At 39.6% G+C, this 13,236-nt stretch overlaps 1 protein-coding gene across 2 annotated transcripts in view; it reads right to left on the bottom strand.

The window, feature by feature from the left end:
- The window catches only part of LOC135730768 (urea transporter 2), a 37,100-nt gene extending 24,248 nt beyond the window's left edge, over positions 1-12,852 (bottom strand). The window contains exons 1-5 of one of the 2 annotated variants that reach the window (XM_065248683.1): positions 12,525-12,852; positions 9,118-9,307; positions 8,180-8,308; positions 7,833-8,025; positions 7,448-7,483 (exon numbers count right to left, since the gene is read on the bottom strand). In XM_065248683.1, coding sequence (XP_065104755.1) covers positions 7,448-7,483; positions 7,833-8,025; positions 8,180-8,308; positions 9,118-9,307; positions 12,525-12,639 — 663 coding nt within the window. In that variant the 5' untranslated portion in view covers positions 12,640-12,852. The remainder of the gene's footprint in view (positions 1-7,447; positions 7,484-7,832; positions 8,026-8,179; positions 8,309-9,117; positions 9,308-12,524) is intronic. The other variant, XM_065248684.2, reaches the window with a different exon arrangement.
- Positions 12,853-13,236: the final 384 nt, after the last annotated feature.

Genomic DNA, 13,236 nt, shown 5'->3' with positions numbered 1-13,236 from the left:
TTTAAAAACAGCATATCAGACTATGATGATACTGCAGTGGTGAAAACCTGAGATGGTGTACTAGTATTCAGAAGTGGAATGATTCTGTGGAAACAGGTTGTTTTCTTTTACTGACTCCCTATTAAATGCATAGCAGTTCTGTGTCAACCACCCTGTACAGCCTAGCAATTTTATAAACCACCTAAAATACCCTAGCAAAGGCGTATTAATCATCAGGAAAGCCACAGCCTCACCTCACAATCCCCAAGAAAACCATAACAATACCCTAGCAACCAATTTAAATACTGTAGCCTATCAACAGCCTAGCAATCAAATAGAATGTCACAACAACAGCCCAACAACCACCCTTAATATGCTAGCAACCTCATAGTAATCCACCATAATATCTGAACAACAGCCTAGCAATAACCAATAACACCCTATCAACAGTATAGCAACCACTAATTATGCCCTAGCAACAGTCTAGCAATCACCCAGAAAACAAGAGCAATAGCATAGCATCCAACAAGAATGCCACAACAAGAGCCTAGCAACCACCCATAATACCCTAGCAAATGCCAAGTAGCCTCACAGAATGCAAGAGCAACCGCTTAGCAACCACCCATAAAACCCTAGCAACGACTTAAAACAGAAACAGAATGCAATAGAAACAGCATAGCAATCGCACAGAATTGAACATAAACAGCTTAGCAACCACGCATAATACTCTAGCAACGACTTAAACAGACACATAATGCAATAGAAACAGCCTAGCAACCACCTATAATACACTAGCAAAGACTTAGACACAGACTGCAACATAAACAGCCTAGCAACCACCCATAATACCCTAGCAACAACCTTAAGAACCCTAGCAACAGGCAAGCAACCACACAGAATGCGAGAAAAACCTCCTAACAACCACCCATAATACCCTAGCAACGACTTAAAACAGACACAGAATGCAACAGAAACAGCCTAGCAACCACCCATAATACCCTAGCAACAACTTAAAGAACCCTAGCAACAGCCAAGCAACCACACAAAATGCAAGAGAAACCGCCTAACAACCACCCATAATACCCTAGCAACAGCCTAGCAACTACACAGAATGCAAGAGAAACCGCCTAGCAACCACCCATAATACCCTAGCAACAACTTAAAGAACCCTTGCAACAGCCTAGCAACCACACAAATTACAAGAGAAACCACCTATAATACCCTAGCAATGACCTAAAACAGATACAGAATGCAAGAGAAACTGCCTAGCAACCACCCATAATACCCTAGCAACCACTTAAAACACACACAGAATGCAACAGAAACAGCCTAGCAACCACTTAAAGAACCCTAGCAACAGTCTAGCAACCACACAGAATGCAAGAGAAACCGCCTAGCAACCACCCAGAATACCCTAGCAACAACTTAAAACAGATACAGAATGCAACATAAACAGCCTAGCAACCACCCATAATACCCTAGCCAACCTAAAGAACTCTAGCAACAGCCAAGGAACCACACAGAATGCAAGAGAAACCGCTTAGCAACCACCCATAATACCCTAGCAACCACTTAAAACACACACAGAATGCAACAGAAAAAGCCTAGCAACCACTTAAAGAACCCTAGCAACAGCCTAGCAATCACACAGAATGCAAGAGAAACCACCTAGCAACCACCCAGAGTATACCCTAGCAACAACTTAAAGAACCCTAGCAACAGCCTAGCAACCACACAAAATGCAAGAGAAACTGCCTAACAACCACCCATAATACCCTAGCAACAACTTAAAGAACCCTAGCAACAGCCTAGAAACCACACAAAATGCAAGAGAAACCGCCCATAATACCCTAGCAATGACCTTAAAACAGATACAGAATGCAACATAAACAGCCTAGCAACCACCCATAATACCCTAGCAACAACTTAAAACACACACAGAATGCAACAGAAACAGCCTAGCAACCACTTAAAGAACTCTAGCAACAGTCAAGCAACCACACAGAATGCAAGAGAAACCGCCTAGCAACCACTTAAAACACACACAGAATGCAACAGAAACAGCCTAGCAACCACTTAAAGAACCTTAGCAACAGCCTAGCAACCTCACAGAATGCAAGAGAAACCGCCTAGCAACCACCCAGAATACCCTAGCAACAACTTAAAGAACCCTAGCAACAGCCTAGCAACAACACAAAATGCAAGAGAAACCGCCTAACAACCACCCAGAATACCCTAGCAACAACTTAAAACAGACACAGAATGCAACAGAAACAGCCTAGCAACCACCCATAATACCCTAGCAACAATTTAAAGAACCCTAGCAACAGCCTAGCAACCACACAAAATGCAAGAGAAACCGCCTAGCAACCACCCATAATACCCTAGCAATGACTTAAAACACACACAGAATGCAACAGAAACAGCCTAGCAACCACTTAAAGAACTCTAGCAACAGCCAAGCAACCACAAAGAATGCAAGAGAAACCGCCTAGCAACCACCCATAATACCCTAGCAACCACTTAAAACACACACAGAATGCAACAGAAACAGCCTAGCAACCACTTAAAGAACCTTAGCAACAGCCTAGCAACCACACAGAATGCAAGAGAAACCGCCTAGCAACCACCCAGAATACCCTAGCAACAACTTAAAGAACCCTAGCAACAGCCTAGCAACAACACAAAATGCAAGAGAAACCGCCTAACAACCACCCAGAATACCCTAGCAACAACTTAAAACAGACACAGAATGCAACAGAAACAGCCTAGCAACCACCCATAATACCCTAGCAACATTTTAAAGAACCCTAGCAACAGCCTAGCAACCACACAAAATGCAAGAGAAACCGCCTAGCAACCACCCATAATACCCTAGCAATGACTTAAAACACACACAGAATGCAACAGAAACAGCCTAGCAACCAAATAGAATGCAACAGAAACAGCCTAGCAACCACTTACAGAACCCTAGCAACCACACAGAATGCAACAGAAACAGCCTAGAAACCACCCATAATACCCTAGCAACGATTTAAAATACACACAGAATGCAACAGAAATAACAACAAATTAGGTGAGAAACTTTTATTTTGAAATCATTCCTCTCGTGCATTTACCGTAATGCCTAATATATGTGCACACAGAAAAAAACGTGAGGGCTAGTTTGACCGTCTTTTTCAAAGTGGAGGGTGGCCTGACCGCAGTGGTGGTCAGCGGGGCGAGTGAACACTCACGTCCGCTCATGCTTTGGTTCTCATTCGTACCGAATCTCAGTAAGCACTCGTTCAAACAGGCGCTATCTTTACTAATCGACTGCAGATTTAAATATAATACATATACATTCTCGACTAAACTAATCTTAAAACTACACTTTGTGACCAAGAAACGGTAATATAAAGAAACGGCTTTTCCGTCCATTGAGTTATGAGCTTCAAAGCAGCCGAAAGTTTTACCTGTCATTCTGGCCGCCCTCAAATCCGTGGCGGAAGAAGTAGTTCTCAAACAAAGAGGCTTTTAAAATAACTCCGTTGTTGTTTTTTAGTTTTCGTTTTTCAAACGTGTGCCGTCGAACTGTTGTATAAAAGCAATATCGCTCTCGGAGTCGTGTGATATAGCTCTATATCATCACGGCTGTGATTGCCTCCGGCACTCGGCCTACGGCCTCGTGCCTCTGCCCTAATCACAGCCGTGATGATATAGAGCTATATCACACTCCTACTCGAGCGATATTGCTTAAATAATAGTCAACTTGAAAAATGTTAATATTTTTGAAATAAGACGGTCTTCATTACGTATGCAGCCTACAAATGCGACCCATAGAGGCTGCAGACTTCCGATTGGGAAAAGCGCCCCTGTATTAAGTGAGCTGACCTCAGCTCTAGGTCCAGCTACAATAAGTAAGCAATTTTCATTTTTTACTGGGTTGTTTTTGTTTTCAGGAATTGACCCATCTTAAAACCCATCATCTTTTCTTGATTCTACAATCACAACCGTTGCTTTCATAGGAGTACCAAGCATTAGCATTAATTTTAATAATAATTAAAACTAGGTCAATTGAGGGAGTGACTCAATTCTTAAAACCTGACTGATTGGGAGTTGTTTAAAGTCGACAAACTAAAATGAAACTTAGTTTTTTTGTCCTTTTTATGAAAATTGTAAACACTTCACTACACTTTGTACATTGTAATGTTCAGTCTTGTTTAATAAACACTTATGGGAGTTTTTCCAAGTCTTCATTTGTTTTTTTTCTTCCTGCAAATGTTTCAATAATTACCGTACCGTGGGCATCATACCGAAATACTACCGTACCGTGAATTTTTGATACCGTTACATCCCTAGACAACAATATATTATAGTACATTACATTCTTACAGTAGCTCACGTGATTCATACAAGTTACAGAGATTTCAGATGGTAGAAGGTCAGTTAATTTCTCATTCAGATATTGATAATAACCTATTAAACGACATATTATTTAACACTGAAGTTAGAGGTTGTGTGTATAAAGTTACTGTCTCTTTTTAATGCATCTCTCTCTCACACACTGTTCTGTTTAAGTATGGATGTCATTTATATATTAATTCTCATGATGCAAGTTTATTTTAAATACTAACATAAAAATGTTTATGGTTATATTATTTTCACAGATGCATTGATGTTTAGTGATGCAATGGACAACTGTGAGGATGATTTACAATCAACATGTTCCTAAACTGTGATGCAGAAACACGATGGGAGCATCTATCCGTCTCTGAACACAACTACACTTTAAAATCACAACTCAACCTGAAGCAACCTACATCTGATATGGGAAAACAACCTTGCAGTTTCCCTGACAGGGCTTATGCTGGTCCCAGGCTAAAATGCTTATTTGAGCTATGATAATTTAAAAACACCTTGTACTGACATACCTCAACATATATGAGTGCCATTGTTTTATCACAAGATGTGGTTTGTTTGTAAAAACTAAAATGTCCTAATATAATTAAGGCCTAGTCCTGTAAACCCTGTCCGAGAAACTGCTTCAATGTTTCTGCTTCATGTGTTGAGCTGGCACAAATGTACATATATCTGCTGAGAAACAACCATCTTTGTCAGCTTTACACAGGGTTGATATTGCATGTATTACACGGTCGCTAAGCACTTTACCAGTACATACACCAACAGCTTCCAGATAAACACTTGGAATCAGCTCCTGATGACTCTGATAAAGCTGCGTCTTAATTCATTGCAGGGTGGTCTTGCTGAAAAGTTAGTTGTTTCTTAGTCCATAGTTATTTTTATAAACCTTTACAATGTGACCTGATTTTACCTGTTGTAAAGTTACATTAAACCTTCATATGTGATCAGATGTCATGCAGTGATATTAAACATTTACAATGTGATCTGTTGTGCATTTATATTAAACCTTTACAATGTGATCAGATGTTGTGCAGTTATATTAAACCTTTACAATGTGATCAGATGTTACCTGTCATGCAGTTATATTAAATCTTTACAATGTGATTAGATATTGTGCAGTTATATTAAATCTTTACAATGTGATAAGATGTTGTGCAGTTATATTAAACCTTTACAATGTGATCAGATATTGTGCAGTTATATTAAATCTTTACAATGTGATTAGATGTTACCTGTCATGCAGTTATATAAACCTTTACAGTGTGATCAGATATTATTATATATCAGTGTGAGCTTTGTAGATTCCACTTAAAAGGATTTAAGTCTCCTGATTGGAAGGAATAAGTGTTGGCAAGTTTGCAAATGAATTCTATCATGGTACATTACCACATAAAAACGAAATAGTTATTGGACTGGCTAAGGTGCACATGTGCTTTAAAAAAGACGAAATCACTGTGTAAATATTGGTAGGCATAAGTACTTTAATAATTTCCAATGCTGCTCCTTCTGACAGGACTAGGTAATAAAATATGTCCAATAGGTTACTTGCCGCGGCTGCTTCATATCGTCTAACCACGAGACGATTGATGGGACATTATAAGACTATCCGAGCGTCCTGTGAAGTTTTAACCCTGCTCCTAATTTTAAACATTTACAGCAGTTGCGATATTTGTCATTTTGCTAAAGTTATAGTGAACTACAAACAATCTTCTAACCACCAAACTAGCTACTGAATGCACTGTGCCATATTAGCAGCGGAAGTCGGTTGACAAAATGCGGAAGAGCGAAGAATTGAAAAGGGGCGTGGCGGAATAAGGTGAATAAAACCTCTAACGGTACATTCACATGGGGGGTAAGCGTTAACGCTTCCCATTCACTTTTAATGGGTGACGTCATGCGTTGCCGAACTGAATTGTGGATCCGTAGGTGCCGCGTCAGTGCTGTTGCTCGCGGCAGAATTTAAACATTTCTCAACTTTTAAAGTGGCAACACTTGCAGCAGCCAATCAGATTGCCTTATGCAAATAACGTTACAATTACGTTTATGGAAGACCGGAGCATGTGCTGCGGCCACTGTGATTGGCTGTTGGCCATGCTTCAGACAAGCCTTCCGTCAAGCGTTTCAACGCGTGTGAATGTACCATAAGAGGTTTAAGCAAATACTGTTAAAAAAAAATAGTCAAGCTAGGATACTGTAGCAAGTCTTTGAGCCTACAGCATGTGTATGCAATCTATGTCTCTTGCAGCCGTTTGTCAAAATTCCGATCTCCGCCTCTTGCTCTTGTGCCGGATGTTTAACACGTTAAAACATGCAGTACAATCAAAACACGTTCCATCTGGATTACCGTAGTAATTAACACTGCTTTCACTCATTTACGACATCATTGCCTGGGTTGCGAAAGTGTGGGGCGGGTCTATCAAAAGAAGGTCCAGTTTCTATTGGGGTAGGTGCGTGTTTGTTTGTCAACATTGGCTTTCAGAGATCGTGCACCCCGCCTTTAAGAGTAACAATACCATCCTTTATCCATCAATATTTTAAATTAAATATGTAAATATAAAGTTCAATATGAATTTGTAACAGACCATTTTTCAGAATGAAGTACTGTACATTTAGATGCCAGTATGGTACAATTTTATAAAACTTTTTGTACACTTGAATAAAGATGGCCTGTAAGCTATCAAGTCAGGCATGAACTAAAAGCCAAATAACCTATTTTATATTACAAATTAAAAAGTAATATAACTCATAAACCACTTAGTATCACACCAACAGTTCAAAGCTTTGTGTTTGAAGACTTTATGCTAAACATTCATGAGCAATTTTTTTCCTCTGAATTATATAGAAATATTTACTGGCTAAATATAAGTTGGATATCTGATGCCCGTAAAGTCACATATTAAATACTTTTGCACATTAAATATTCATGAGAGAGACAAAACTAAAAATATAAGCTATATAAAAATTAATTTCTCTCTATCTGTATACGCATGTTGTCTCCATGGAGACATGGTAAAAGCACAATATCCTGTTAAATTAAATATAAATACATAGGCTATTAACAGACCTTAATAATAAGTTGTTGTGATGTGCTCTCAGCCCACTGAAGCCACTCGATGTTAGTGAATCAGAGAAAATAAATAAATATAATAATGGCATAAAAAATCAGCACACGCGCACACTTCTCAGCACATATGGGAGAGAAACAGAAGGATGATAAAAATTGATTCAGGAAGGAAAAAACTATGATGTGGGCCGATAAAAGATGTGAAACAGGGAAACAGGAAGATGACAAATGTAAAGACACATGGACGGAAATAGGAATAAACAAAGAGAGAGAATAAGAGAAATCTTAATCAGCAATATGACCTAGTTAATATTGGAAGAACATGAAAGAAAAATAATCTAATAATAATAATAAAATTTTGTTTAGTTTCTATTTAATCTCTCACCTGTGGGACATGCAATTGGGTGAGGTTACTGCTCTCTGGTGCCCCCGGTGGCAGGGCTGGAGTGTTTGGAAAATAAGGATGAGATGTACCGGTACAGGCCAGATAGAGTAAGATGATCGTGTTAAAAGGAAAGACGCTGACTGGTAAGCCCCAGCGATCCAAAATAGGAGCCAAACCACTGAACAGAAATGTTCTGTGAAAAACAAAGAATGCTTTAAGGGTATACGAGTGTAGTTATGTTTGTTTCATGTAAGCATGCATGACAACGAAACAGAGACAGCTATGCTGAAGTGAAAGAAAGATATCTCTAATAATGAGTTTAATATTAATGTAAAAGCTTATCTGACGTTGTAGCTCCACCAAGACACGCCGGCAACAGTAGCCACCAGTACCAGTTACCAGCAGAGCTGAAAGCACCAATCAGTAAAGCCACCAGCATTCCATTAAAACCATAATGGCCACTGGATATCTCCTCACTGCAGACACACACAAACAAACACATAGTATTGAGTTGATAGGCGATAAGTTTTTGCATTTCATCACACAAAATTTTAACATGCTATATTAAATTTAAAAAGTCTTTACATCTTTAAACTGAGGGTGTTTCCTTAATCCATCCATGTTTGGATTAAAATGTGAATTTTTCTTAAATGTGTGCTGGAAGGCTGCATTATTTTCCCACTGAGATGAGGACATCACACAAGTGAATCTAACTGCTTTGCTTTGACTTATTGTGCTGTTTCAGCTGGAAAAGCAATGCGTGCTGCTGATGTTTGTTTCAACAGGTGTGCATCTGTTTATTTTGGTTTAGTGATTTTGAGCATTCTGATCAGAAAACCCATTTACATCCATTATAGTAGAAATAATAATACAATGAAAGTCCATAGGGCTTCTGATTGGTTTGGTTACAAACATTCCTCAAAATATCTTCCTTTGTCTACATCACAACAAATAAATGTTTGTAACAACATGATAGTGGGTAAATGATGACAGAATTTTCATTTTTGGGTGGTCTCTTTAATGTTTTTGTTTGTTAATATGCACATACGTTTTGTTTTTGAACATGATTCGATGCCTGCGTATATACACTAGTCAACATTTGAAGTGGATCAAAAAAGTTAATCAAATTTGTCCAAAGACAAGAACAGGTGTTGGGAATTGGTTTTAAAACAACTTTTATGAAAGGTTTTGATCCACTTCAAATGTTGACTAGTATATTTACTTACATGTGTACTTCTTTTAGTCTATAGTATTCTTAACTAGATTTGTGTGTACATTTCCTCACCAGTCCTGTCCCAGTATTACAGCTGTGAAGGTGGAGGCCAAGAGGCCAAGTATCCCAAGCAAAGCCAGCCAGGGACTCTCCAGCAACAGCGCTCCCAGAATCAGGGCTCCACTCAGGGGGTTGTTTACCAGAATCACCTGTGAAGTCCCACGCAAACACCATTCGGCCAACTGCAACGGGAAGAGTTTATCTGAGAGAATGGAAAGAGATGAAGCCTGAAGATAAAGTAGCCTAAAAATATATGTTGATTTGACCAAAATGCTGAATTTTTTTACAGTTCATGCAATATGTGTGTGAAAATACACACAACAAATGAAATATAATCAAACAGACAAAACAGGGGACACCCTTACAGGCTGGGGAAGTTGTAGCCTAGTGGTTAGAGTGTCTGGTTTGTAATCAGAGAGTTGATGATTCAAGGCTCACGACTGCTGAGTTGTGATTGTGGTGCCCTTGAGCAAGGCACCTTAACCCCAATTGCTCACCGGGAACTGCAGGGATAGCTGCATGTTCACAACTTGCAGTGCGTGTGCTCACTATTCACTGGATGGGTTAATGCAGAGATCACATTTCAAGTATGGGTTACCATACATTGGCAAAACATGTCACTTTAAAGTTTTGACCCGTTTTGTATTCTATTCTATTCTAATAACCGAAAGACATGTCTGATAGCATTAATGTATCACAGAAGTGAACTATGTCTAAAGGGTATTTGAACAGTATTGTATTCTATTAAACATTTATTATGATAGGCCCTAACTGTAAAACAATGTATTTGTCAGGAATTTCAGGATGAACCCAAGTGCAGATGGGGGTAGAAAAACAATGTACACTTTATTAAACAAAACAGCAAAACAAAAACCCACGATGGGGCAAACAACAAGAAACAAGGCTTTAATACAAAAGACTAACAGGACTAGACTAAACTTGACACTAAACTAGACTAGGCATAAATTGTTCACAATACTCACAGGTAGAAAGACAAAACACACGAGTGAAGAACATCAAACACAAGGACATTAAATAGGAGAACTAATGACACACACCTAAAAAGATTCACAAGTAAGGCAGGGCTCCAGACTAACTTTTTTTCACTAGGAGCACAGTGGCCCCCAACTGAAAATTTTAGGGGCGCAACCAGAAAATTTAGGGGCACACACCGTAAATCAACATGCTAACCAAATATTCACATTTCTGCTAATTTCCACTGTATTACTAATAAATACTTTAATGATAGATTCAGAAAGTACAATGTGCTGTTTCAAATTCAGTGTCACATTAATGTGCACTTTTGGAAAATAAGGTCAAATTTACTTGTTGCACATGTGCGATTGGATGTAAAATTCAGTGGCACACTCTCAAATTTTAGGGGCAAAATGCCACCATTTGGGGGCAGTCTGGAGCCCTGTAAGGGATCGGGGGAAAAGTGACGAGACCCGGGAAATGCGTGGTCAGAATAAACCAATGCTAAAACCACGCATCTACCACATGAAACATGGTGCTGCCAGAACCCTGTCACAAAGACTAGAAATAATTCAAGACACGATTCTGACAGGATCCTGACAGCACTCCCCCCTTAAGGAGCGGCTAGCAGACGCTCCTCAGGGGTAACACTAAACCCTGGACAAAATCAACTGACAGACAGAGAACAAACAAAAAAACATAGCAAATAACACTAAGGGCACACATGAAAAAATTACAAGCGGGTTGGGATAACAAAAATAATAAACAAGGGAGGGGGTGGGGGAACAACAAAGTTCATGGGTGGTGGTTCAGATTGGGTGGGGAATGAGTCCTAGGTTTGGGTGAAGCAAAAGAGTCCGGGGGGGTCTTGTTGAAGACCTGGGAAGCTTGAAATAGTTCTTGGGGGGAACAACAGAGGGTGACAGGGCAGGACTAGAGGGTTGAAGGGGGACAGGGACCAACACGGGGTGCTGCGGCCGGCTGGAGAGCCGAGACGCGGGAGGCTGCAGCTGGCTGGAGAGCCGAGACGGGGAAGGCTGCGTTGCGCTGGCTGGAGATGCGCAGGCTGCGCTGACGGCTGTGGCTGCACGGGCTGCGCTGACGGCTGTGGCTGCACGGGCTGGGCTGACGGCTGTGGCTGCGCTGATGGGTGCGCAGGCTGCGCTGACGGCTGTGGCTGCACTGGCTCTGACGGCTGTGCTGGCTCTGTCGGCTGCGCGGGCTGCGCTGGCAGCAGAAGCTGTGGCTGTGGTGCAGTAACAGGGGTTCCGCAGCTAGCTGAGGAGTCAGTGTAGACCCAGGAGAAGACGGAGAACAGGAAGCTCCCTTCTTCCTCTTCTTCCTCCTAGGTCGCGGGGCAGAGAGTGCAGAAGGTGGAATAGGTACTGTGACAGTAATTTACTGTCTCTGTACCATTACGGTGTCTTACTGGCAACAATGTTGCCAGTTTTATACTGTAGATTAGGAATTACAGTTAATAACTGGCAGCAGTGATTTCAGTTAATTGCTGTACAGTACTGAGGTTGATTAACAGATTTATTACTTTTTTTATATATTAATCTGATACATTTTTACAACAGTTTAATTTAGTGGCATTTTTTGGCCACGAACAACATGAAAGGGCAGTGAATTTGAACAATGCAAAAGGGTTAACGTTGATAGGAGATGCTAAAAATCAGAAAGCTATTTGGAACCTTAACTTTATGTGTTTTAAAGACACTCACAAATATTTTAACAGTTTACTTACTCATAGTTGTGTGATCCATTTTCAGCTTTTAAACATACAAATCCACTATTATATTGTTCAACACAGCTCGCTCCAGAGTAAACAAACAAGTTTATCAAGGCAAATTGGTGACACCTGTGTATGTGTGTGTGTGTGTGTGTGTGTGTGTGTGTGTGTGTGTGTGTGTGTGTGTGTGCGTATGTGTGTGTAAATGCATTAATCCTTGTTTTCAAGGTGTAAACAGTTTTCAATAAATTTTGACGTAGTGCATTATGGGAATGTAGAGGACAGTAGTTTACCAGATAATATTACAGTTATTTTCCTTAATTGGTGCAAAGAGTAATTTACTGTAGTTTATTATTAGTGCAGCATAACTGCATCTCATATCACAGTAAAATACCTTTCACCGATGTTTAAGCTAAATACTGCCAATTTTACAGTTATTTACCCAGAAATCTACAGCAAGGTTTAACAGTGTAACAATGTGCTTAACAAAGTAAAATTATACTAAAGTCGTTTTACATTTGTTCAAAATTCCACCTGGTATTGATAGACCACACTTTGAGTTATTCACCACAGCAAAAATATATCTCTGTCTAAAACATTTTCTCAAAAATTGTATTTTCGCCCCTGCTCTCCCCTAGTAGACTGCTATAACCCCTAAAGTCACAAAAGTACTACTTATATTATTATGACTTGAATAATGTGTAGTTCTTACCCTGCATGTGAATGTGGAATTGTTGCATTTCTCCAGTGCAGTACAGCAGTGCTCTGATCACTCGCTGTTTCAAGCCTTCAGGCTGCTGTGGAGGCTTTCTATCCAAAACACACATTTTGCGATAAAAACAAACTAAAGTCAGAATATACCAGACGTGCGTCTTCACTGCAGAGACTGGAGACTCGAGTGGTCATATGACTTGACTCGAAATGACGCGAAATAACTTTTTTAAACAAATTAATATTTGTTTTTGAACACGCAATGACGCAACCACATATGACACCGCAGGCAGAGAGCGCGCTAACTAATATACTGACAGCATTAACAGTCATGACTGAACATGGACAGTGTGTCATCAACCTAGTCACGAGGTAAAGGACATGCAGGAAAAAGGAAAACAAATTCAAATAATATAAAGGGAAGGTATCTCACCAAATATTATTTTCTTTTTAGATGTGTATTTATTTCTTTTATTCATGGTGTTGGTTGTTGTATTTATTTCTTTTTGATTTACCTAATTGATATTGGGTGAGATACCCTGATTAACGCTTCATTGATTTTGCGTTCATTAAACAGAAAATTGGGATAAAATATGTTAAATGCCATATTCCAGTTTTTCTTGCTTGCATCCCTTTGCACTGACTGACTTGAATGCCAAAAGTAATATTAATAATGTAACTGTAATTTTCCTAAGTTTTTTATGATCAATGGT

Source organism: Paramisgurnus dabryanus, chromosome 2, assembly GCF_030506205.2.
Source record: "Paramisgurnus dabryanus chromosome 2, PD_genome_1.1, whole genome shotgun sequence".
Taxonomy (NCBI): domain Eukaryota; kingdom Metazoa; phylum Chordata; class Actinopteri; order Cypriniformes; family Cobitidae; genus Paramisgurnus; species Paramisgurnus dabryanus.
The sequence above is the reverse complement of the archived record's forward strand: the minus strand, read 5'-3'. Positions and strand labels throughout refer to the sequence as shown.